At 41.1% G+C, this 27,787-nt stretch overlaps 1 protein-coding gene across 4 annotated transcripts in view; it reads right to left on the bottom strand.

Moving 5' to 3' along the window:
* Positions 1-27,787, bottom strand: part of LOC109873739 (microtubule-associated serine/threonine-protein kinase 3) — a 191,285-nt gene that overhangs the window by 33,572 nt on the left and 129,926 nt on the right. For all 4 annotated transcript variants that reach the window (XM_031808930.1, XM_020465436.2, XM_031808932.1 and 1 more), the window contains 2 exons: positions 7,785-7,873; positions 1,322-1,391 (listed from right to left, as the gene is read on the bottom strand). In XM_031808930.1, coding sequence (XP_031664790.1) covers positions 1,322-1,391; positions 7,785-7,873 — 159 coding nt within the window. The remainder of the gene's footprint in view (positions 1-1,321; positions 1,392-7,784; positions 7,874-27,787) is intronic.

Below are 27,787 nucleotides of genomic sequence, written 5' to 3'. Positions count from 1 at the left end.
AGGTGGGCTAAATTATAGGTGGGCTATGTACAGGTGCAGTAATCTGTGAGCTGCTCTGACAGCTGGTGCTTAAAGCTAGTGAGGGAGATGAGTGTTTCCAGTTTCAGAGATTTTTGTAGTTCGTTATGTTACAGCCCTATTCGAAAATTGAGTATTTTTTCACCCCCTTTATCAATCTACACACAATACCCCATAATGTCAAAGCAAAAACAGTTTTAGACATTTCTGCAAATGTATAAATAAAGAAACTGAAATATCACATTTACATAAGTATTCAGACCCTTTACTATGGACAATTCCTTTGACCTCATGGATGGGTTTTTGCTCCGACATGGAGTGTCAACTGTTCGAACCTTATATAGACAGGTGTGTGCTTTTCCAAATCATGTCCAATCAATTGAATTTACCTCAGGTGGACTCCAATCAAGTTATAGAGACATCTCAAGGATGATAAAAAGCAACAAGATGCACCTGGCAAAGGGTCAGAATACTTATATAAATAAGGTATTTCTGTTATTTATTTGTAATACATTAGCAAAAATGTTTTTAAAAAACTGTTTCGGTTTGTGATTATGGGGTACTGTGTGTAGATTTTATATATATATATTTTTTATGAATCAATGTTATATAAAAAGTCAAGTGGTCTGAATACTTTTCCGAAGCCACTGTATACAGTACACCATAATTACCTCGTATCCGCGCATATGGACTCGGTACTGGTACCCCGTGTATATAGCCAAGTTATCGTTACTCATTGTGTATTTACTATTACTTGTTATTACTTTTCTATTATTCCTCTATTTTATTTCTCTCTGCATTGTTTTGGAAAAGCAAACAGAGGCCTAACATGGCCTGCCTGGTCTGTGGCAAAGACTGTGAATCATAACAATGAAGAAAACTCTATTCAAATAAAATGTGTTGAGTGAAGGTACTGAAAGACCTTTCAGGCTGTTTGTGAAAGACTGAACCCTTGAACCTGTCTGTGATTTATATATCTGTATAAAGAGCCGGTCAGAAGACAGTGAGATCCTGCCTTCGCTTCTCAAAAGAACCGTTAACTGTCTGCATCAGACTATAATAGCACCAGAATTTGTTTTTGTTGTCATTTTTTAAATTATAAATATATCAAGATTCGTATTTCCTTTGTATCCCACATTTGTTATGATGTCAGATAATTACCAAGAGAAAGCAAAATGATGACCGAGTTGAAGTATGAATTACTTTCAGGAAATTGTTAAACGAAACAAAACAAACATTTTTTTATTCCTGCAAGCATGATAGTTGAGCAGAGGTACTAATAGAACATGCATTTCCTTATTACCTTCGTGCAAAGGAGAAGTGGGCTGAGGCACTAGGAGAGAAGTTTCTGGGGCTGTCTTGAGGACTCGTTCCTGTTGTTCAGAGGAAAAGCAGACAAATAAGGGAAGATTAGAAGTAAAAAATTAAAATGAAAAAACATTTCATAAACCTGAAATAAAAGCATTTGAAATGAATGAAGTTAATAATAATAATAATAATGAGCATAGAATCAAACCTATACCAAATTGGGAGTTGGTCTAAGCACTGTCACATTGATTCATTGATATGAAAAACCATAGAAAGTCTAAGAAACCAGCATAGATAAATTCAATTTTTTTCATCAATTTACTCTTAGCTATTTATTGTACTTTATACCGCATTTTAGATTTGATTGTGTTTCCTTGTCTCTTATCTGATGGAGCGTAATCTAGGAAGACTGAAAGCCTCTCAAATGGGACTGCTCTGCTTGAATCAGTAACTACATAATATTAACAATCGGCTTCGATTCATCGGTAGACACACAAGAAATGTCACACACGGAAACAACTTTTAATTCTTTAAAATTGCAATATAACGTTTACGTGCAAATGTCCCAACCTATGAATAATTCAATTTTTATCCCCCCCCCCCCCAGGTGTCAGTCAAAAAGCAAAAAGAAGTGTGAAATAACCCATCTTTAAAAAAAAGGTCTTTGTCGACAGAGGAATATCTCAACAGACAAAGACAATTTATTTAAATGGCAGCTGGTTCTCATGTGTTGTAAAAGCAGCACACACAAAATAGCTGAATATGGAACATCTGAAAGCTACGAGGCGTACAGTACTTTCAGCTCAAGGAGCTGGGGGAAGAATGGACTTCTGATTTGATTTGCAAATGTCCTAGTTGTAAGGCACCACAAATGCATGACAGGTACTGTACTCTAGAAATACATGAAAGGTACACTACCTGCCTAGCACTAGCATGCTGATTAAAACTAATTATTAAAAATGTATGGATTGAATGTGGAATAAAGACCTGTGGGCTACATGTGTACAGGGACAATACAATCTACTGTAAGAGTTGTCTATAGGCTGATACCGTATTCTAAATAGCTATGTAAATGAAATGGCACAAACAAAGACAGTCTGGGTGAAGACATCTGGCAATAAAATACACATTTTCTGCCATCCATAAGGTGATGGTTATAGCCCTTAGCTAACAGACGCGAATATTCGGGGTCTTGGGGTTTTATTGCAGACCTTAATGTCCCATCGTGGAGCCTGAAGCGTCCTCTACCAGGGCGGCCCTTCAAATTATTCCTCCATCCCTCTATCTCTCCAACCCACCATCCATATGGACAGCGTGCACTTATTACCCACAACCCTACAGTTTTGTGGCTACTGCCTCAGGCTACTCAACACATCAAACAGCGGGGCTTACCGCAACGACAGCAATTAGGCTTTGTGTTCACTCACCGATAAGGTTAAGAACCAACCATCGGTTCAACGTTAATTAGACATAATGAACTCTGTAGCCGAAGGGGGGACAGTTAATAAACAGTTAATTAACTAAGGCCAAAGATGTCCAACCCCTGTGACGAGTCTGACGATAGCGAACGGGCTTTGCGGTACTGGGGTAACAATGGTGGTACTGGGGAACAGAGCGAGGCTAGTTAGATGGTGATGAATGTCACCTGTTTAATTGTGGTGTAATTTAATCACAGCTGATGAGCGTTAATAAATAATCACCAGAATGGGACAGAATACACCTGAGGAAAAGGAACACTTAACCCAATCCAGATGGAGGTCAAGTCCATTATTTGAGATTAATCCTGTATAATCAAATTCTAACAGCCATGTAGACACAGGATAATATAGATGAATTTGATGTGTTTCGAGAAAAGGTACAGGGATTGCTTATTTAAACAGTAGCAGTCGTAATAGAGTACGGGGAGCAGACTTAATCTAAACCAAATACTGTTTATGATTCATACGTAAAAAAAGAGTACACTAACGATCCAGAATTCTTAATAGCTAAACTCAGCAAAAAAAAGAAACGTCTCTTTTTCAGGACCCTGTCTTTCAAAGATAATTCGCAAAAATCCAAATAACTTCACAGATCTTCATTGTAAAGGGTTTAAACATGGTTTCGCATGCTTGTTCAATGAACCATAAACAATTAATGAACATACACCTGTGGAATGGTCTTTAAGACACTAACAGCTTACAGACGGTAGGCAATTAAGGTCACAGTTATGAAAACCTAGGACACTTAATAGGCCTTTCTACTGACTCTGAAAAACACCAAAAGAAAGATTCCCAGTGTCCCTGCTCATCTGCGTGAACATGCCTTAGGCATGCTGCAAGGAGGCATGAGGACTGCAGATGTAGCCAGGGCAATACATTTCAATGTCCGTTCTGTGAGACACCTAAGTCAGTGCTACAGGGAGACAGGATGGACAGCTGATCATCCTCGCAGTGGTAGACCACGAGTAACAACACCTGCACAGGATCGGTACATCCGAACATCACAACTGCGGGACAGGTACAGGATGGCAACAACAACTGCCCGAGTGGCACCAGGAACATACAATCCCTCCATCAGTGCTCAGACTATCCGCAATAGGCTGAGAGAGGCTGTACTGAGGGCTTGTAGGCCTGTTGTAAGGCAGACATCACTGGCATCAACGTTGCCTATGGGCACAAACCAAACGTTGCTGGACCAGACAGGACTGGCAAAAAGTGCTCTTCACTGACGAGTTGCGGTTTTGTCTCACCAGGGGTGATGGTCAGATTCACATTTATCGTTGAAGGAATGAGCGTTACACCGAGGCCTGTACTCTGAAGCGGGATCGATTTGGAGGTGGAGGGTCCGTCATGGTCTGGGGTGGTGTGTCACAGCATCATCGGACTGGGCTTGTGGTCATTGCAGGCAATCTCAACCCTGTGCGTTACAGGGAAGACATCCTCCTCCCTCATGTGGTACCCTTCCTGCAGGCTCATCCCTGAACGATTAATTAGGGCCGATTTCAAGTTTTCATTACAATCGGAAATCGGTATTTTTGGGGTGCCGATTTTGCCGATACCTTTATTTAACTAGGCTAGTCCGTTAAGAACACATTCCTATTTTCATTGACGGCCTAGGGACGGTGGTTTAACTGCCTTGTTCAGGGGCAGAACGACAGATTTTTACCTTGTCAGCTCGGGGGGATCCAATCTTGCAACCTTAAAGTTAACTAGTCCAACGCTCTAACCACCTGCTTCTCGTTGCACTCCACAAGGAGACTGCCTGTTACGCAAATGCAGTAGAAGCCAAGGTAAGTTGCTAGCTAGCATTAAACTTATCTTAGAAAAAACAATCAATCATAATCACTAGTTATAACTACACATGGTTGATGATTTGACTCGTTTATCTAGCATGTCCTGCGTTGCATATAATCGATGCAACGCTGGGGGATGATTTAACAAAAGCACATTTGCGAAAAAGTCGTTGGACAATTGTACATAACCATAAACACCAATGCCTTTCTTAAAATCAATACACAGAAGCATATATTTTTTAAACCTGCATATTTAGCTAAAAGAAATCCAGGTTAGCAGGCAATATTAACCAGGTGAAATTGTGTCACTTCTCTTGCGTTCATTGCAACCAGAGTCAGGGTATATGCAACAGTTTGGGCCGCCTGGCTCGTTGCGAACTAATTTGCCAGTTATTATGACATAACGTTGAAGGTTGTGCAAAGTAACAGGAATATTTAGACTGATGGATGCCACCCTTTAGATAAAATACCAAACGGTTCCGTAATTCACTGAAAGAATAAACGTCTTGTTTTCAAGATGATAGTTTCCGGATTCTACCATATTAATGACCTAAGGCTCGTATTTCTGTGTGTTATTTTGTTATAGTTAAGTCTATGATTTGATAGAGCAGTCTGACTGAGCGATGGTAGGCAGCAGCAGGCCCGTAAACATTCATTCAAACAGCACTTTAGTGCGTTTTGCCAGCAGCTCTTCGCAAGCACAGCGCTGTTTATGACTTCAAGCCTATCAGCCTAATGGCTGGTGTAACGATGTGAAATGGCTAGCTAGTTAGCTGGGTGTGGGCTAATAGCGTTTCAAATATCACTCGCTCTAAGACTTGGAGTAGTTATTCCCCTTAGTCTGCAAGTATTTGTGGAGCGATGGGTAACGCTGCTTCGAGTGTGGCTGTTGTCGATGTGTTCCTGGTTCGAGCCCAGGTAGGGGCGAGGAGAGGGACGGAAGCTATACTGTTACTCTGGCAATACTATAGTGCCTATAAGAACATCCAATAGTCAAAGGTATATGGAATACAAATGGTATGGAGAGAAATAGTCCTATAAATACTATATTAACTATAACCTAAAACATCATAACTTGGAATATTGAAGCCTCATGTTAAAAGGAACCACCAACTTTCATATGTTCTCATGTTCTGAGCAAGGAACTCAAACGTTAGCTTTTTTACATGGCACATAATTGCACTTTTACTTCTCCTACACTTTGTTTTTGCATTATTGAAACCAAATTGAACATGTTTCATTATTTATTTGAGGCTAAATTGATTTTTATTGATGGATTATATTAAGTTAAAATAACTGTTCATTCAGTATTGTTGTAATTGTCATTATTACAAATAAATATATATTTAAAATTATTACATAAATAAATTACATTAAATATATATTTTTTAAATTATTATATATGTTTTTTAAATGGCCGATTAATCGGTATTGGCTTTTTTGGTCCTCCAATAATCGGTATTGGCTTTTTTGGCCCTCCAATAATCGGTATTGGCTTTTTTGGTCCTCCAATAATCGGTATTGGCTTTTTTGGTCCTCCAATAATCGGTATTGGAGTTGAAAAATCATAATCGGTCGACCACTAGTCTGGGACCTGTTGGATCGGAGGATGAGGGCTAGGGCCATTCCCTCCAGAAATGTCCGGGAACTTGCAAGTGCCTTGGTGGAAAAGTGCGGTAACATATCACAGCAAGAACTGGCAAATCTGGTGCAGTCCATGAGGAGAAGATGCACTGCAGTACTTAATAGAGCTGGGGGCCACACCAGATACTGACTGTTACTTTTGATTTTGACCCCCCCCCCCCCCCACCCTTAGTTCTGGGACACATTCCATTGCTGGTAGTCACATGTCTGTGGAACCTGTTCAGTTTATGTCTCAGTTGTTGAATCTTGTTATGTTCAAACAAATATTTACACATGTTAAGTTTGCTGAAAATAAACACAGTTGACAGTGAGAGGACTTTTCTTTCTTTGCTGAGTTTATTTTCCTGAAGGAAAGAGCCGTGAACGATATGTCAAAGTAAAATGGGTACTGTAGGCACACACTCCGGCTTTGCCATCACCTAAATGCCAAAACGGTTACAACCACTGCAACTAACATGATAACTGGAAATAACGGTCTTACCAAATGTACATGTACCTGCAATACGTCTGTGCCAGCCAGTGAAATTCTCCCATAGTTCAGCCCTGTCATTACCGTCACTACGTCTCACATAGTTCATCTTAAGGAATGAGCTCTCTAGCAAGGCAAGAATGTCTGACTACGCAAACAGAGGGCCGTTATCAGTGTTTGGCCTGTCAGGAAATAAAACACCCAGGCTGGAATAGATTAAATCCACCCTCTCCTCCCTGTGCATTTCCTTCGTGAGGCCTGCCACTTCTTGATCCATTACAATCCCTGCTGGTTCCAATGCCAGCGCTCCGATAGCACAGAGCACTCACGCTTTTTAACCATTGGCATCAGAGACTTGTCTTTGGCTGTACCACGAAAAGCCTATTGTTTACTCAAGCCTGCTTTTGCCTTTTGTCTTATGTGCAACCCAACTATAATGTGCTGATTTATTATTTTTCACTACACTGTCAATGTTTTTAAGTATGATTCTGAAATAATGCAGTTAGACTGCCTTCAGTTTACAGTTTGGACCAAAGTAGCCTAGACTCTCTTGCATCTGGACACCAGGCTACATCTAAAACTTTACTAAAATAGTTGTACCATCAGAGAGATGTGCTGTATTTCGCATCGTCTTACATTATTTTCAGATCCCATCCTCCTTCGAAATCAGTTTCAATGAAAGCATTTGCCATTATAATAAAAAATAATTGGAAAAGATTTCTTGCAGAAACAGCTAGTTTGTCACTTTTGTTGTAGAAGACAGGTTGCTAACATTTCAGACCGTGTGTTGTGGCAAAGGTCTACAGAGAGAGCGAGACAGGGGAGGATCTTGCGGGTGGCTAATGAATCAGAAACAGATTGCACTCCTGAAGAGTTCCGTTTCCAGACTGCTTCTGCATTTACCCACAGACAATGGCCTTCATTCAGGGGTAGAACACTCTGGCCAACCAAAGCCTCTTTGCAAGCACAACATTCATTCGGTCTTTTACTCAATCGGACACTTCACACACACCCATCAATACAGATGCCTGTACTGTACAGTACAACAATTATTCACACACAGACAAGCCTTACCTGTATGCGATGAGAGGGGGGAGTGAGGTCGTGGAAGCGCCGAAGACTGACCACTTCCTATCAGGCTTTTTCTGTTGCTCGTCCTGCAGCTATGAAAACACAGACAGTAAGAGGTTAGACAGCTAAACTGGTGAGAAAGAGGCAACAAAGCCTCATTGTCAGCCAGTGAGTCAGTCAGAGTGTTTTATTGTCTAAGTAAACATGCCAGATGTAATCGTAGCTACTTAAGATGCACTTGACATTTCACTGCACCAATACATCACTCACATCCACAAAAATGACTTCCAGTACACACTGTAAAAGAAAAACATTAAAGACATGGAAACTCTTCAACACTTTTTCCCTCGTTCTTAGATTGATATAGGTTAGCACTTGGAGTATGATGAAGGTGCCCTAGATGCCATTTTCCCCCTAAGGGAAGGCTAGGGCTGGAGCAGAATAAGGTGACCCTACATCTACCTAGAGCTTTGCAAGTCCACATAACCCAATTCTAGAGGCCCTGATCTCTCCTATAGGTCAATGTGACCCACCAGATATTCCCCTATAGGCCAATCTGCCACAGAAGGTACCACCAAATAATCTCCTATAGGCCAATGTGACCCACCATGGCTGTGTTAACGCACGCAGCCCAATTCTGATATTTTTCCACTAATTGGTATTTTGACCAATCACATCAGATATTTTTCAATGCTGATCAAAAGACCAATTAGTGAAAAAAATTATCATAATTGGGCTGCCTGTCTAAACTCAGCCCATGTCTCTACTATAAGCCAATGTGACCAACCAGATATCTCCTATAGGCCAATCCTGTCCTAGCAGGCCCCAACCAGCAGGATCCATTAAACATCATTATAACCCCCCGAGCACTATATGACCAGGCAGTCTCAGCAACATGAGTAACAGATTCATAATGAAAAAAGTCCTCATTAGTGCCTCTGGTTAGTCGAAGATGGGCCTTGTCTGTGGATTATTACACACTGCAGACCTGATTCTACACCCGGAGGAAGCTAAAAATACTGCACAGCTGGTAGTGAGCAAATTCAGTTAACAGTGACTTTCATGTAGAAAGAGGTAAGTGATGATTCTATTGGGGAAGGTCAATTTGCATATTCATTGAACACACAAAATATAGGGCTAATCAGGGCTGGCACAATTACCGTATACCTGTGTAACTGACTATGGTTATGGATGAAGACAGTCATGAAAATAAAATAACCGTCATAACCATAAAAACTAACGATCAGCTGACTGAAGCCCCATTTCCATTCACCAATATGTGACTGCAGCTGGCTTCGCTATCGTTGCTAGCTAGCAAGATGTTGAAGAATTACACATACACAACGCATGTCTCAATTGTCTCAAGGCTTAAACATCCTTCTTTAGCCCATCTCCTCCCCTTCATCTACACTGATTGAAGTCGATTTAACAAGTGACATCAATAAGAGATCATTGAGCTTTCACCTGAATTACCTCGACACCGGTGCCCCTGCACATGGACTCTGAACCGGTACCCCTTGTATATAGCCCCGCTACTGTTATTTACTGCTGCTCCTTAATTATTTCATTTTCTTATCTCTTTCTTTAAAAAAAAAGGTATTTTCTTAAAACTGCATTGTTGGTTAAGGGCTTGTAAGCATTTCACCTGTTGTATTTGGTGCAAGTGACAAATACAATTAGATTCATCTGGTCAGTTGATGTCATGGAAAGAGCAGGTTTTCTTAATGTTTTGTATACTCAGTGTATTTTCACTACAGACATCAATACCCACATCGCGCTGCAGTATATAGCTTTCCCAGATGACATAGAATGAGAAAATACCCCATTCCTTAAAACATGGGACAATTCACTGCAAGGTCAGACCTCAATGAGACTTATTGCGCAACCTACAGCTCAGCAGAGAGCCATGTCGTTTCACAGAGTATTAAGCTGACATTGAAGCACATTTCATACAGGGTAAATATAACTAGACATCTTGTCCATTTCAGTGTTTTAGGATAGGAGCTGAGGCTTTGATAGCGAGTGAGAGTACGGCGCAGTAGTGTGCCGCATCATGGCTAGAGGACAGTGTCATTCCACAGACGAGCATATACAGGAGTATACTCGGTGTGTCACACACACGCACACTGGCTGTCTGTCAGGTCTGTGGCGAGGCAGCTGCTACAGTTGACATTGCACCAAGGGGTGCTCCGATCTTAATGCTCTCTCAGTGAGGAGCCACTGCCATGTGAGAGGATTGCATTAGGTGTGCTTCAGGCATTCACCCCTTCTCCTCTGAACACTAGACATTTTTCTGCCGTAGGATTTTCAACATAATGGCTCAATTCCAAATCTACCCGTGGCACTTCACATAGATCTGAAAGGCTTTGTAGAATCAATAAATCTCAATCTTGCACTCCGATAGACTAGGTGAGGGAATAACTACATTGTTTAAATTCAGCCATATTTCCACATGCTTCAATATGGCTACCATTGTTCCTGTACCTAAAGTAGGCAAAGATAACTGAACTAAATGACTACCGCCTCATAGCACTTCTGTCATCATGATCTGCTTTGAGAGGCTAAGCAAGGATCATATCACCGTCACCTTACCGGCCACCCTAGACCCATTTCTTTTTATTTTCTTTTTATAAATTCTACCCACTTATCTCCCAAATTTTGTGGTATCCAATTGTTAGTAATTACTATCTTGTCTCATCGCTACAACTCCCGTATAGCCTCGGGACAGACGAAGGTCGAAAGCCATGCGTCCTCTGAAGCACAACCCAAACAAGCCGCACTGCTTCTTAACACAGCGCGCATCCAACCCGGAAGCCAGCCGCACCAATTTGCCAGAGGGAACACCATGCACCTGGCAACCTTGGTTAGCTTGCACTGCGCCCGGCCCACCACAGGTGTCGCTGGTGCGCGATGAGACAAGGATATCCCTACTGGTCCAAACCCTCCCTAACCCGGACGACACTAGGCCAATTGTGCGTTGCCCCACGGACCTCCCTGTCACGGCCGACAGAGCCTGGGCACGAACCCAGACTCTCTTGTGGCACAGCTAGCGCTGCGATGCAGTGCCCTAGACCACTGCACCACCCGGGAGGCCCTACACCCTAGACCCATTTCAGTTTGCACACAGACCATACAGGTCCAGAGATGACGCAATCGCCATTACATGGCCCTATCCCATCTGGACAAGAATAATACCTATGAAAGAATGATTTTCATTGAATCATGACAGCCTAGGACATCCACATCCGGCTTCTTCACCTGTGGGATCGTCTGAGACCAACCACCTAATGAAACTGAGGAGTATTTATGTCTGTAATAAAACCCTTTTGTGGGGAAAAACTCATTCTGCATTGGGTGGGCCAGTCTCCCAAGTGGGTGGGCCGATGCCCTCCTAGGTCCACCCATGGCTGTGTCCCTGCCCAGTCATGTGAAGTCCATAGAATAAGGACTAATTCATTCATTTCAATTGACTAATTTCCTTATATGAACTGTAACTCAGTAAAATCTTTGACATTTTGGCCGGTTGCGTTCATATTTTTGTTCAGTATACATCTCAAAAGCTGTTACAGAGGTGCCAATGTGAGTAAGTCAACTATAGTTTGTTTGAATTTGTGAATATCCTAGCTCCTTGCACATGAAGGAACCATTGCATCTCCTTCCATGTTATCATAGGGACGCTTTTGGTGGAATTTGCATTGAAGTGAATCAATAGCCACGTTATAAATCAGCAGAATCCTACATTTATTTGTGGGCTTAGAGAACTCACTAAACTCACTTCCAATACATAATCCACAGGAGTATGTTGTTTGTTTGGCTTGGACACAGGCCCCCATAATACCATATGCTTTTTGTCTGATTATACCAAAGGACAATAGGATTTCAGAGATGGCAAAATAATGGGATTGCCAACAGTGTGACATGGTCATAGAGGATAGAGAGATCGTTTTCTAACGAACAAGCCAATTTATCTTTAAGTGTTTGTTCATGTGCAATGGAGGCTGGCTGATGAATAACAATAATGGTAGGGTTCCGTCTTATACAGCTGTCTTCAACTGTGGAATGAATAGGAATTACGAAAAAAGCGCTGCCTCACAAGATGACTTGAGGTGGTCAAACAGTTGTCATTAAGTCAGCATCGTTTAGATTCGACATAAGAGGGTCATACATGCTTATGACAAGTCTTACAAGCCATGATAATAATAATAACCACATTATCCTTGTACAGACTTACCAAGTGGTAGAGCATTAATAACTCTATGGAAGGGTTTGAGAGAGAAGATCAAAATATGACGTCACATATTATGTCTACGGATAAAACAGTGAAATTAGTTGGCATTACCCTTATGTCAAACTCATTAAGGGATTTTCACCTATGGAAACTCCTGGTCAGTCATGTGGCCCGGTCCATTTCACAATGGGCCGGGCCATTGTGAAATGTCAATCAGGAGAGCCTAGACCAAAACCAAAGAACCATCAGAAGAAAACTAAACCCAAGGCCTATCTTGGCTCTTTCTTGGTGGGGACAGAGAACTGCTGTCATCAGGTGGGGACAGAGAACTGCTGTCATCAGGTGGGGACAGAGAACTGCTGTCATCAGGTGGGGACCGAGAACTGCTGTCATCAGGTGGGGACCGAGAACTGCTGTCATCAGGTGGGGACAGAGAACTGCTGTCATCAGGTGGGGACAGAGAACTGCTGTCATCAGGTGGGGACAGAGAACTGCTGTCATCAGGTGGGGACAGAGAACTGCTGTCATCAGGTGGGGACAGAGAACTGCTGTCATCAGGTGGGGACCGAGAACTGCTGTCATCAGGTGGGGACAGAGAACTGCTGTCATCAGGTGGGGACAGAGAACTGCTGTCATCAGGTGGGGACAGAGAACTGCTGTCATCAGGTGGGGACAGAGAACTGCTGTCATCAGGTGGGGAAAGAGAACTGCTGTCATCAGGTGGGGACAGAGAACTGCTGTCATCAGGTGGGGACAGAGAACTGCTGTCATCAGGTGGGGACAGAGAACTGCTGTCATCAGGTGGGGACCGAGAACTGCTGTCATCAGGTGGGGACAGAGAACTGCTGTCATCAGGTGGGGACAGAGAACTGCTGTCATCAGGGTCGTATTTATTAAGGAACAGCGTAGCAAACATTTTTCAACAGAAAACAAAAACAAGCGTTTCTTATTGGACAAATTCAAGTAAGTCCTCCCTATTTCGGGTACGTTCTTCAATTTGGTGCCATATGAATAAGACCCAGGATGTGGCTCCCAGCCATGAAACATTCATCAGGATAGCCAACTGAATAATATCCGGCTACCATGTACTCATTCAACGAGGATCAGGTTTAACCCAGTCTATTTACACCAAGAGAGTGCCACCCTTCTGCCCAGTGGACACACCCACAACGCCCCATCTCTGCACACACACCCCCCTAAAGTATTGTGATCAAACGTCTGCTCAATCTACTCCTGAAGTCCCCCACTCTATGTCCCCATTCTCATAGAGAAAGTTTACCCCCACAAAGCAATCAGAACAGTCTTTAACTGGAGAGGCAGTTACTGGGCCAGGCAACAGCAACATGATTCTAGCTAGCGTATTGTTTTATGGCAGTTGGATGGTAGTATGCTTTGCCACTACACAGTACAGGCTAGGCTATATTAGGGATATTGTGCCACTCTTGGAGTACAAATGGACATTGACAAAGGCTTCTCTAATGTTGAAAATCAACACCCATTTTAGAATGACAGCCTTCATCCGTGTTATTTTCCTTTGACATGGTATACAGCTCAGAATGGCAGATTTGAAAGGGGGAGAGAAAAGTAAGAAACATGATTGTCTAATGATGCTTCAAACTGGGGATAAAGGAACCCTGGGCAAAGATGATACAGAGAAAGTAGGCCAGTGCTGACTGTAAGCTGTGTGCTGCATGCTGCAGATGTATGAGATTCCTGGAACAGCTCCATGCTAGGTTTGCAAGTCTCAGTGATATGCAAAACCCGTCCGTCGTAGCCTCATTCACTGGCGCTGTTGTTCTCCATGTGAATTCGGCACTTCGCTAGCTAGCCAGCCATCGATCTCTTCCGCAATGGAATTTAGCGGGGGTTTTTTGCGTGAAAAAGGTAATGCCAGGTTTAGGAGCTGTGACAACATGTGACCCGTTTCAGAAAGCAAGGCGTATGTCGCCGTCACTACTTCAAAAGGAAAGACATTTTAACTTCTTATGGCTGGGGGCAGTATTGAGTAGCTTGGATGAATAAGGTGCCCAGAGTAAACTGCCTGCTACTCAGGCCCAGTTGCTAATATATGCATATTATTAGTATATGTGGATAGAAAACACTCTGACGTTTCTAAAACTGTTTGAATGATGTCTGTGAGTAAAACAGAACTCATATGGCAGGCAAAAACCTGAGGAGAAATCCAACTATTTGACAATCAAATATACAGTGTCTATGGGGTCAAATTGCACTTCCTAAGGCTTCCACTAGATGTCAACTAGTTGGGCCCAAGCTTGCTGTACAACATTAAAACCTATTCAGTCTGTCTACAAACAGGCTCGCGAAGTGCTTGATAGGAAGCCCAATAGCCATCATCACTGTTACATCCTCAGAAAGCATGAGCTCCTGAGTTGGGAAAATCTTGTGCAATACACCGACGCATGTCTTGTCTTCAAGATCCTAAATGGCCTGGCTTCCCTCCACTCAGTATTTTTGTTAAACAGAAAACCCAAACATATGGCAGCAGATCCACAAGGTCTTCCATGAGAGGTGACGGTATAGTTCCCTTAAGGAAAAACACATTTAGTAAATCCACTTTCTCTGTGAGAGCTTCCCATGTCTGGAATACACTGCCATCAGACACACAACTGCACCACATATCACACTTTCCCAAAATGCATGAAGACATGGCTAAAAGTCAATCAGATTTGTGAACATAATCCCTAGCTGTGTATTGCCGCTTTCCATGTTGTCAGTTGTCTGTAGCTTGTGAGGTGTGGAAACACTTTGTAGCTTTTATACATTTTGTCTGCTTTTTGTTCTATGTTGCTCTGTCTGTATGCTACGTCTTGCTTGTCCTATGTTGCGCTGCGTGTGCTCACTGCTCAATGTTTGTCTATATTGTAATTGTTTTTAATAACCTGCCCAGGGACTGCGATTGAAAATTAACTGGCTGGCTAAAACAGGCACTTTTACTGAAACGTTGCTTAATGTGCACTGTCCCTGTAAAAATAAAATGAACTCAAACAGTCTTTAGAACCTTGTTTGATGCTTCTACTGTGAAGGAGAGGGGAATGGGAGTGGAATGAGTCGGTGGTCTGGCAGAGTGGCATGAGCTGACCACGCGTGTTCACGTGAGTTAGCTTAAGTTCCATTGCATTTCTGAAGACAAAGGAATTCTCCGGTTGAAACATTATTGAAGATTTATGATAAAAACATCCTAAAGATTGATTCTACACATCGTTTTACATGTTTCTACGAACTGTAATATAACTTTTGACTTTGTCTGAACTAAGTGATCGCGCATTGAGCATTTGGATTACTGGGCTAAACGCGCGAACAAAAAGGAGGTATTTGGACATAAATTATGTACTTTATCGAACAAATCAAACATTTATTGTGGAACTGGGATTCCTGGGAGTGCATTCTAATGAAGATCATCAAAGGTAAGTGAATATTTATAACGCTATTTCTGACTTCTGTTGACTCCAACATGGCGGATATCTGTATGGCTTGATTTGTTGTCTGAGCGCCGTACTCAGATTATTGCATGGTGTGCTTTTTGAGTTTTTTTAAAAATCTGACACAACGGATTGCATTAAGGAGAAGTGTATCTATAATTCCATTCATGATAGTTGTAGCTTTTATCAATGTTTATTATGAGTATTTCTGTAAATTGATGTGGCTCTCTGCAAAATCACTGGATGTTTTGAAACTACTAAACATAACACGCCAATGTAAACTCAGATTTTTGTATATTAACTTTATCGAACAAAACATACATGTATTGTGTAACATGAAGTCCTAGGAGTGTCATTTGATGATAAAGTAAAGTTATTAAAGTAAAGTTTTTAAAAAATCTGGCACAGCGGTTGCATAAACCTCTAAGCACGGAACCCGGTAGCGGGCTGAAATTCCACAACATACGGTGATCGCTACATAAATAGTCATATTAAACATTCATGAAAATACAAGTGTCTCACATGTATCGAAAGCCTAGAATCTTGCTAATCCAACTGCTTTGTTAGATTTAAAAAAGGATTTACTGCGAAATAATACAATGCGATTATCTGAGTATAGAGCCCCATAAAAAAAAACAATTTCAACCAGCACAGGCATAACATAATCACAAACTGCATTAAAATAAAATGTTTACCTTTGACGATATTCGTCTTTTTGCAATCCCAATGCACATTGTTACACAATGAATGATCTTTTGTTTGATAAAATCCGTTTTTATAGCCTAACACGAAACATTTTGTGAACCGCTTGTGTCGTGAATTCCGTCGACACATTCCAGGTAAATAACCCACACAGAACGTCATGTTTGGTTTCACTGCAATCAACTGGTTTGTTTGTAACACAATCAAACCTGATGGGTCATTTCGTGGGACGTATTGACTGAAAGAAACCGATTTGAAGACAAGTAATGACATCATTGTGCATCAATGATTTGCCAGCTGTTTCGTTGATTGACTGTATTTTAACCCAATGACCACTGATCGTCTTGAGCAACACATATTACGCACAGCGTTGTTTCGCATATTCAGCTGTTTATATATCAATCATTATGGCGACTAAGTCAGGGAAAAGTCTAGATATACAGATGTACACACAATTTTTGAATAAATTGATTGGGAAAGTGAGACAGAGATTGTTGTAGGACGATTAATTTAGCGATTGCCAAGTGTAGGAATATTTTTTGAACGGGAGAGGACATAATTTTGGGCTGGTAAATTCTTCTCATGCGAATGCCCTTGTTTGAAATTAATAATATAAAATATTATTATTATTTTTTTTTTTTTAATTTTAGAAGCAATATATAAACATGTAATGTAATGAAATGTGAGATGCGTGTGTCTGCTGCCCCACCCCAACCCACATGAAATAGCCTATTTGAGGCTGTTGAGGGGAGGGCAGGCCCACAACAATGGCCAAAGTGAAATGACAGTAGATCTAGCTGGTCTGTCATAATATATTCAACCTTATGTTCCCTGTACTCTCTCTATTTAATATATATATATATATATATATATATATATGTTTATTATACCTGTTGATACAGGGCTCATATGTGAAACTATTCTAACTGAACATTTTCTTTCACAGTGACACTGACTCCGAATGGAAGCCCCCAGAGCCAAGGTCTCCATCCACTGAACCACTGAAGCTGGTTCGTCCAGCTCCTGCCACAAGTGGTGTTCATCTGCCCAAATGTATTTCTGCAGGCATGGATGTGCCTCAGGGCCAAAAGGGCACAGCATGGAGGCGTCCCTGTGTTCTTTGCAAAATTAAGTCCCCCATCACCTGCGCCACATGCTTGGTGACCCTCTGCTTTACAGCAGAAAGAGACTGCTATGGCACCTGGCATCAGCAGCACAATATTGTGTAGAGCTTTGGCAAAGCGGGTGGGGTTATATCCTGCCTGTTTGGTCCTGTCCGGGTGTCTCATCGGATGGGGCCACAGTGTCTCCTGACCCCTCCTGTCTCAGCCTCCAGTATTTATTCTGCAGTATTTAGTGTCGGGGGGCTAGGGTCAGTTTGTTATATCTGGAGTACTTCTGTCTTATCTGGTGTTCTGTGTGAATTTATGTATGCTCTCTCTAATTCTCTCTTTCTCTCTCTCGGAGGACCTGAGCCCTAGCACCATGCGTCAGGACTACCTGGCATGATATATAAATATTAACTTTATAGAACAAAACATACATTGTGTAACATGAAGTCCTATGAGTGTCATTTGATGAAGATCATCAAAAGTTAGTGGTCAATTTGATCTCTTTCTGCTTTTTGTGACTCCTCTCTTTGGCTGGAAAATGGCTGTGTGTTTTTCTGTGACTAGGTGCTGACCTAACATAATCATATGTTGTGCTTTCGCTGTAAAGCCTTTTTGAAATTGGACACTGGTGGGATTAACAAGTTTATCTTTAAAATGGTGTAAAAAAGTTAAAGCATACTGTTAGCTAGCGAACGTTAGCTTGCTGGCTCACTAGCGAACGTTACGTATATGATCTGTGTAGTAATACTATTCAATTTTATTATATTTTATGATATAGTGTGTTTACCAGAGACGGTAATGTGAAGAACAATATGACCTGTACCAAAGTCAGATTAGGATATACAGTGGTTCCTCCTTTAAAAGTTGCGTCATACTGCAGCATTCTATGGCACGTTATTTAATTGTCAGCCATTTTTACGTTAATGCAAGTTAGTGCTAGTTTGACCATCAGAGGGCAACTTTGAGAAGCATTTGATAGTCTCCCATATTGACATTACCAGAGAATTTTAAACCTTTTTTGTAATAACATGGTTCATTGGATTGATTTTAAGAAATTTGGTTTAATTCATTTGATGAATATTATGGTGTTTCTATTCCGGGAAAAACGAGAAACAAAACCCTCGGGATGGAATGGAAAATATTTTGCAGTACAACGTGATGGTCTAGAGTAGGCTACAGCACAAGAGGATTCTAAATTAATATCTAAGGGGCATAACATTTCCACACCCTAATTGTAGTGTAATTAATTAATAATCGCTTTGTTTAAAAAGTTACAATATTTTGGAGATTACGTTTTCATTTAACCTAAAGTTTGCGAGAAAAGGCAATTCTTAAACATGGTGTGACACATACTAATTTGTAAATAAAGCCAGTTTATTATCTAGAATGATTTAATTCTGGAGAAACCTAACTTGATTATTTAGCAGACATCACTTGCTTATATTCAGTCAACATATATTTAAAGAATATCATTGAATATAATTGAACATTTTCGTTTCAGCGTGAAACATTGCTGAAATAGACATCCACAGCGTGAAGACTATATATAACGATATTTGAGATGATTTTGTTTAAAAAAATAACAGTTAACGATTGTAATCTGAATAAATGCCAAAATATAGCCCCGCTAATAGCCATAATGACACTGTACAACGTGGCCATGTGTTTGAAAGAGTATTTTCCAGTAAGAAACTATTTTTTTGCCTTCATTAGACAACTTTGTTCCAATATTTCTGCAATTCAGTGATATTTATTCCCATAATTATTTGCTATGGATCCATAACTAAATCAACATCTGCATTTTGAAAGAGTTTATATCATTTTAATACTGAAAGCATAAAGATGCATATGCTTTTACATTTGGATAATAAAGCATTTGAAGCATTTTGAAGATATAAGCCACCTGCATTTGTTTATTAGGCTACTGTGCAATCTGACAAGTAAACATATCCTAAAATACATATTGTAGTAAACATGGGAAAGTGCCTAATTCCTTACATAAGGGAGAGCAGGCCATTTCCAGACATCCTCGATGACCTCAAGTACCTTCAATAATGGCTGTACTAGAGAATGCGGACACGCGGGAGACTGGGGTTCATTTCCCCGATGGGGAGGAAGGAGTAGGCTGCCCTTGTAAATAAGAATTTGTTCTTAACTGATTCCATATGTGTTATTAGAAAATAGTAAAAATAAAGACAAATCCTGGAATGAGTAGGTGTGTCAACTTTTGATTGGTACTTGCTTAATTAATATTATGGTGTTTCCATTCCAAGAAAAATTCAAAACCCTCTTGGTTTCTGTTAGGATGGAACGGAAAATATGGCGCTGTACAACATGACGGTCGGCAGTACAGTACTGGGCAATTTAGCTAAAGAATCCCCATGTCGTGCAGGCAGGGCACGCGGAAGACCGGGGTTCAATTCCACGACGGGGAATAAGGAGTAGGCTGTCCTTGTAAATACGAATTTGTTCTTAACTGATTCCATATGTGTTATTTCATAGTTGTGATGTCTTCACTATTATTCTACAATGTAGAAAATAAAGAAAAACCCTAGAATGAGTAGGTGTCCAAACATTTGAATGGTACTTGCATAATTAATTAGATTAATATTATGGTGTTTCTATTCCAAGAAAAATGAAAAACCCTCTGGGTTTCCGTTAGGATGGAATGGAAAATATGGCACTGTACAATGTGACGGTCGGCAGTACAGTACTGGGCTATTTAGCTAAAGAATCCCCATGTCTTGCGGGCAGGGCACGTGGGAGACCAGACCAGGGTTCAACTCCCTGACGGGAGCCTACTTAAAGAGTAGGCTGTCGTTGTAAATACACATTTCTTCTTAAATGACTTGCCTAGTTAAATAAAGGTTACACTAAGAGCAGAACATTTCTGCACCCTCATTTTCTAATTATAGTCTAACCAATACCCAAACAGAGATTCAGTCAAATTTAAAATTTCATTGATTTATCAAGACCAGTCCCCATGCCCGTCTCAGAGCAGCGCAAAATGGTGCTAAAATAGGATTTGAAGCAAAAGCCTAAAGCCTTGCTTCTAACTACAATATGCTCTTTAAAGAAATAAGTCCTACACCACTTTTAACAGCACATTACTCAACACTAGTGAGACTCATCGCATACACTATATCGAAAAATATGACGTGACTCTCCCCCAATAATAACATAGAGGATATTTCTGTAATTCAGTGATATTTATTCCCATAGTAATTCGTAAAGGATCCATAACTAAATAAATGTTGGCATTTAGTTTGAACGTGCAGATTGGCACTAAGAACAGAACAGCAGGAACGTTTCCCTAGTCAGCGCCATTTATTAGTAATATTTTGGAGATTATTTTGTTTTCAAATAATGTAAAATGAGTGTGAAAAAGGCCTTTATTGAACATGAGGTGAGACACTGTGACTAATTTGTAAATAAAGCCAGTTTGTTATTTAGAATGATCTATTTCTGTTTTTAGAGGGAGAACAACCAAAAACCTAGTCATGGGTCTCCCAGTCAAAGGAGGCACAGTATTGAACCAACATCTGTAGCAACACAGTGTCTTAGACCGTTGCACCACTCAGACACTGTACAACGTGACCGGTCGGGAGAGGCCTAAAGTACTACAGTAAGAGCAAAATAATAATAACCTTACTGTAACAACAGTAATACAGAGATCATGAACAATTATCCGTTTCTATTTAGGCTTATGTCGCCCATTCATTGTCAGAGACACAGTAGGACCCAAAGCATAATCAGTGATCTAACTCCCCCTTGCACTGGTCTGGAGCAATGAAGTGGTGACGCAGGGTACCATACTAAACCACATATTACCTCTAAGTCCTGTGGCATAAGCTCGCAACTTCTAAAAGAGGATCCACTGTTGGCCAAGGAACTAGATAGTGTATTTTTACCTGAAGTTTTACCTTACTGTAGGCTACTTCTTTTAGTCTTGAATATTTGGTTGTGTACTACACTACTCACTCTGTTTAGCACATGTGAATCCTTAAAGAGATCCTTGGGGCTAAGGTTTAACTTCTTCGATATAGGGGGCGCTCTTTTAATTTTTGGATAAAAAAAACGTTCCCGTTTTAAACAAGATATTTTGTCACGAAAAGATGCTCGACTATGCATATAATTGACAGCTTTGGAAAGAAAACACTCTGATGTTTCCAAAACTGCAAAGATATTATCTGTGAGTGCCACAGAACTGATGCTACAGGCGAAACCAAGATTACATTTCAAACAGGAAATGCCCCAGATTTTGAAGGCGCTGTGTTCCAATGTCTCCTTATATGGCTGTGAATGTGCCAGGAATGAGCTTACACTTTCTGTCGTTTTCCCAAGGTGTCTGCAGCATTGTGACGTATTTGTAGGCATATCATTGGAAGATTGACCATTTTACACTACATCTACCAGGTGCTCGCTTGATGTCCTCCGTCACAATTATTGCGTAATCTCCAGCTGCGTGTATTTTTCCATTTGCTTCCGAGGAGAAACCCAACTGCCACGAATGATTTATCATCGAATAGATATGTGAAAAACACCTTGAGGATTGATTCTAAACAACGTTTGCCATGGTTCTGTCGATATTATGGAGTTAATTTGGAAAAAAGTTCGGCGTTGTAATGACTGAATTTTCGGGGGGTTTTCTTAGCCAAACGTGATGAACAAAACGGAGCGATTTCTCCTACACAAATAATATTTTTGGAAAAACTGAACATTTGCTATCTAACTGAGAGTCTCCTCATTGAAAACATCCGAAGTTCTTCAAAGGTAAATGATTTTATTTGAATGCTTTTCTTGTTTTTGTGAAAATGTTGCCTGCTGAATGCTAGGCTTAACGCTATGCTAGCTATCAATACTCTTACACAAATGCTTGTGTAGCTATGGTTGAAAAGCATATTTTGAAAATCTGAGATGACAGTGTTGTTAACAAAAGGCTAAGCTTGTGAGTGAATATATTTCTTTCATTTCATTTGCGATTTTCATGAATAGTTAACGTTGCGTTATGGTAATGAGCTTGAGGCTATGATTACGCTCCCGGATACGGGATTGCTCGACGCAAGAAGTTAAGAGGGTGTGAACGATGCTGAGTGGGTGTAGACAAAGAAGAGCTCTCCAGTACATGTACCAAAGCAATCAAGGGCCATTTTCTCAAGTTTATCAACTGTCAAAGTAGAATTACTTTCTATTGTTCCTCAACTTCAGTGTATGATATACCATTTTCTATAATATAAAAAATAATCACACATTTAGTCTTCTTTGAGAAGGCAACAAAGGAACACTGCTGAGAGACAAATTGTGTGGAAATCGCTCTGCATTTGTCTTGAAAGTTGTTGTGCTGTCCGTGCACTCTATTACATGAATTTCCTGCATTCACTAGCTTTTAGTTTAGCAAGGCTTTAAAATTCCTTTCCTTAGTTTAGAACACTGCTTTGCTTTCCAATCCGAGAATATCCAAAGCCTTTCTTATCTTGACCCCATGTCAACAACAAGAAGTCATGATTCATCTCATTTTTTTTACGTCTTCGAGCTTTGCTTCCTTGTCAGGTGAGCTGACATCAGCCCAATATACAACAGACAGGCACAGCACAGAAAGAAGGAGCAAGAGGGAAACAGACAGAGAGAGGGAGAGAGATGACGTGCTCTCCCTTTCCAGCTATTTGTTGCTAATGCACTATGGGGCATCAAATAAATAAAAAATTTGTTGCGTACACATACATTTTGCAGATTTTAATCGAAGGTGCACCAACTTTCTTTTGTTTCTAGCTCCAACAGTGCAGTAATACCTAACAATACACACATCCCCAAAAATGTTTAGAAATTAATTAAGAAATAACAGAATGAGCAATGTCATATATATTTTAAAATAAAATGGTGTGAGACAGACAGTATAGAAAATGTGTGTATAGCAGTAGTTATATAGGATCAGCCTTAACTAGAATAAGGTATATACACTATATATACATAAGTATGTGGACAACTCTCAAAGTAGTGGATTTGGCCATTTCAGCCACACTCGTTTCCGACAGGTATATACAAATCGAGCACACAGCTATGCGATCTCCATAGGCAAACATTGCCAGTAGAATGGCCTTACAGAAAAGCTCTGACTTTGAATGTTGCACAGCCATAGGATGCCACCTTTCCAACAAGTCAAATTTCTGCCCTCCTAGAGCTGCGCCGGTCAACTATACATGCTGTTATTGTGAAGTGGAAACGTCTAGGAGCAACAAAGTGGTAGGCCACACAAGCTCACAGAATGGGACCGCTGAGTGCTGAAGCGCGGTCAACACTCACTACCGAATTCCCAACAGCCTCTGGAACATCAGAAGAAGAACAATTAGTTGGGAGCTTCATTAAATGGGTTTCCATGGCCAAGCAGCCGCACACAAGCCTTAGATCACCATGTGCAATGCCGAGTGTCGGTTTAAGTGGTGTAAAGCTCACTAAATCTTAACACTACAGCATACAATGACATTCTAGATGATTCTGTGCTTCCAACTTTGTGACAACGGTTTGTGGGGGGGAAGGCCCTTTCCTGTTTCAGCATGACAATGCACATATGCACAAAGCGAGGTCCATAAAGAAATAGTTTGTCGAGATCAGTGTCGAATCACTTGACTAGCCTGCACAGAGCCCTGACCTCAACTCCATCGAACACCTTTGGGATGAATTGGAACGCGAACCAGGTCTAATCGCCCAACATCATCTCACTAATGCGTTTGTAACTGAATGGAAGCAAGTTCCTGCAGCAATGTTCCAACATTCAGTGGCAAGCCTTCCCAGAAGAGTGGAGGCTATTATATCAGCAAAGGGGGGGACCAACTCCATATTAATACCCATGATTTTGGAATGAGATGTCCTACGAGCTGGTGTCCACATACTTTTGCTCTTGTAGTGTGCATATGAAGAGGGTAAAATAGTATGTAAACATTATTAAAAAGTGACCATTGTTCAGAAAGCATTCCCACCCCTAGACTTTTTCATGGTGGGATTAGAATGGATTTCATTGTAATTTTTTGTCAACAATCAACACAAAATATTCAGTAATGCCAAAGTGGAATAGAAATTATAACATTTGTAAAACATTTATGAAAAAAAGAAAACACTAATATATCTTGATTACATAAGTATTTAACCCCCTGTGGCAATACATGTTAGGATCACCTTTGGCAGCGAATACAGCTATGAGTCTTTCTGGGTAAGTCTCCAAGAGCTTTTGCACACCTGGATTGTACAATATTTGCACATTCTTCCAAAAATTCTTCAAGCTCTTAAGTTCAAAATCAAATTTGTCACATGTGCCAAATACAACCTTACCGTGAAATGCTTACTTACAAGTTGGTTGTTGATAATTGCTAGACAGACATTTTCAAGTTTTGCCATAGATTTTCCAAGCCGATTTAAGTCAACATTGTATCTAGGCCACTCAGAAACATTCAATGTCGCTTGGTAACTCCAGTGTATATTTGGCCTTGTGATTAAGGTTATTGCCCTGCTGAAAGGTGAATTTGTCTCCCAGTGTCTGTTGGAAAGCAGACAACCAGGATTCTAGGATTTTTCCTATGCTTACAGTAGTTATATACCGCTTCTTTTTATCCTAAAAAAAAACTCCATAGTCCTTGCCGATGACAATCATACCCATAACATGATGCAGCCACCACCATTATTGAAAGTATGAAGAGTGGTACTCAGTAATGTGCTGTGTGGATTTGCCCCAAACATAAGACTTCTTATTCAGGACATAATGATCATTTCTTTGCAGCATTTTTTACATTTACTTTAGAGCCTTATTGTAAACAAGATGCATGTTCTGTACAGGCTTCCTTCTTTTCACTCTCAATTAGGTTAGAAATGTGGAGCAACTACAATGTTGTTGATTCATCCTCACTTTCATCTTATCACAGCCATTACACTCTGTAACTTATAGTCACCTTTGGCCTCATGGTGAAATCCCTGAGTGGTTTCCTTTCTCTCCTGGAACTAAGTTAGGTCACTATGTTTGTAGTGACTGGGTCTATTGATACACCATCCACAGTATAAATAATAACTTCAACATGCTCAAAGGGATATTCAACGTTAGCTTTATTATGCTTTTTTTCTCCAATAGGTGCCCTCTTTGTGAGGCATTGGAAAACCTCCCTGGTCTTTCTGATTGAATCTAAAGTCACTGGTCGACTGAGGCACCTTTCTGATTATTCTGTATGGGGTACAGAGATGAGCTAGTCATTAAAAAAATTATCTGAAACACTATTATTGTGTTTGTGTTACTATCACTCACAGAGCGAGTCCATACAACTTATTATGCGACTTGTTAAGCAAATATTTACCCCTGAATTTATTTAGGCTTGCCATAACAAAGGAGTTGAATACCTATTGACTCAAGGGATTTCAGCCTTACATTTCTTTTATTAATTTGTACCATTTCTAAAAACATAATTTCACTTTCACATTATGGAGTATTGTGTGTAGGCCAGTGGCACAAAAAAATAAGTTAATACATTTTTAAATCTGGCTGTAACAAAACAAAATGTTCAAAATGAAGGCAGCAGTCCCTAAGGTGCAGGGAAGAGTACCGGGCATTTAACAGTCCGATGGCCTGGAGATAGAAGCAGTTTTTCAGTCTTTCGGTCCCAGCTTTGACGCACATGTACTTTCTCCACCTTCTAGATGTTAGCGGGGTGAACAGGCCATGACTCGGGTGGCTGAGGTACTTGATGATCTTCTTGGCCATCCTGTGACACCAGGTACTGTAGATGTCCTGGAGGGCAGGTAGTGTGCCCCGGTGATGCATTGTGCTGACCGCACCACCCTCTGGAGAACCCTGAGGACGTTGCAATTACCGTACCAGGTGGTGATACAGCCTGACAGGATGCCCTCAATGGTGCATATTTAGATGTTTGTGAGGGTCTTCGGGGCCAAGATATTTTCAGCCTCCTGAGGTTGAACAGGTGCTGTTGCGCCTTCTTCACCACACTGTCTGTGTGAATGGACCATTTCAGCTTATCAGTGACGGAAGCTTTTCACCATCTCCACTACGGTCCCGTCAATATGGGTGGGGGTGTGCCCTCTCTGGTGTCTCCTGAAGTCCATGAACAGCTTATTCATTTAGTTGACATTGAGGGAGAGGTAATCTTCCAGGCACCAGTCTGCCAGGGCCCTCACCTCCTACCTGCAAGCTGTCTCATCAGTGTTGGCAATCAGCAAAATTGATGATTGAGTTGGAGACTTGCATGGCCATGCAGTCATGGGTGAAAGGGGAGTACAAGAAGGGGCTGAGCATGCACCCTTCTGGGGTTGCCTATTTTCACCACCTGGGATCGCCTGTCAGGAAGTCAAGGGCCCAGTTGCACAGGGCGGGGTTCAGACCCAGGGCCCCAAGCTTAGTGATGAGCTTGGAGGGCATTATGTTGTTGAAGGCTGAGCTGTAGTCGAAGAACAGCATTCTTACATTGGTGTTCCTCTTGTCCAGATGGGATAGGGCAGTGTGCAGTGCGATGGCGATATAGTCATCCGTGGATCTGTTGGGGCGATATGCAAATTGTAGTGAGTCTAGGGTGTTGGGCAAGGAGGTGATATGATCCTTAACTAGCATCTCAAAGCCCTTCATGATGAATAGACATTTAGTTCAGTTACCTTCACTTTCTTGGGTACAGGAACAATGGTGGACATCTTGAAGCAACAGACTGGGATAGGGAGTGATTGAATATGTCCATTAACATTCCAGCCAGCTGGTCTGCACATGCTCTGTGGATGTGGCTTGGGATGCCGTCTGGGCCGGCAGCCTTGCAAGGGTTAATACGCTTAATTATCTTACTCATGTTGGCCACGGAGAACGAGAGTTCACAGTCCTCGTGAGCGGCAGTGGCCCACGTCGGCGGCTCAGTGTTTGGCTTTCCCTTAATAAGGAGTCCCTTGCACTTTTTTCAAACACACTATTTCTTCCAGAAAACTGTTGAATAAAAAAAAAAAAATGGTGTCCTTCAAAGAAAATAACTTCCCTACAGTCAAACATGGAGGCAGTTCAGTGATGTTTAGGGGTTGCTTTGCTGCCTCTGGCACTGGAACTTGAATGGAACTTGCATGGCCTTATGAAATCAGGAAAATACCAAGCCATTTTGGAGCGCAATGTCAGACCCAGTGTCATAAAGTTGAGTCTCTGTCGAAGGTCATGGGTCTTCCAGGAGGACAATGACCCCCAAACACACTTCAAAAAACACCCAGGAATGGTTCAAGAAAAAACGCTGGACTATTCTGAAGTGGCCAGCAATGAGTCCAGATCTAAATTACATTGACAACTTGTAAGAAGGATGGAAGCAGTTTGCACAGCAAACCAGGAGTGGGCCAAACTGCCAGTACAGAGGTGTAGGAAGCACATCGATGGCTATAGGAAGCGCTTGATTGGCTGTGCTACCAAATATTAAGTCGAGGGTGTCAATAATTTTGTCAAAGCCCTTTATTTTCAGATTTAAATGGATACACTAAGTTGTGAATAAAAAAAAAAAAGGTTCTGTAATATTA

This window comes from Oncorhynchus kisutch, linkage group LG29 (genome assembly GCF_002021735.2).
Source record: "Oncorhynchus kisutch isolate 150728-3 linkage group LG29, Okis_V2, whole genome shotgun sequence".
Taxonomy (NCBI): Eukaryota; Metazoa; Chordata; class Actinopteri; order Salmoniformes; family Salmonidae; genus Oncorhynchus; species Oncorhynchus kisutch.
Note: the sequence above shows the minus strand (reverse complement) of the source record. Positions and strands in the feature narration are given on the sequence as shown.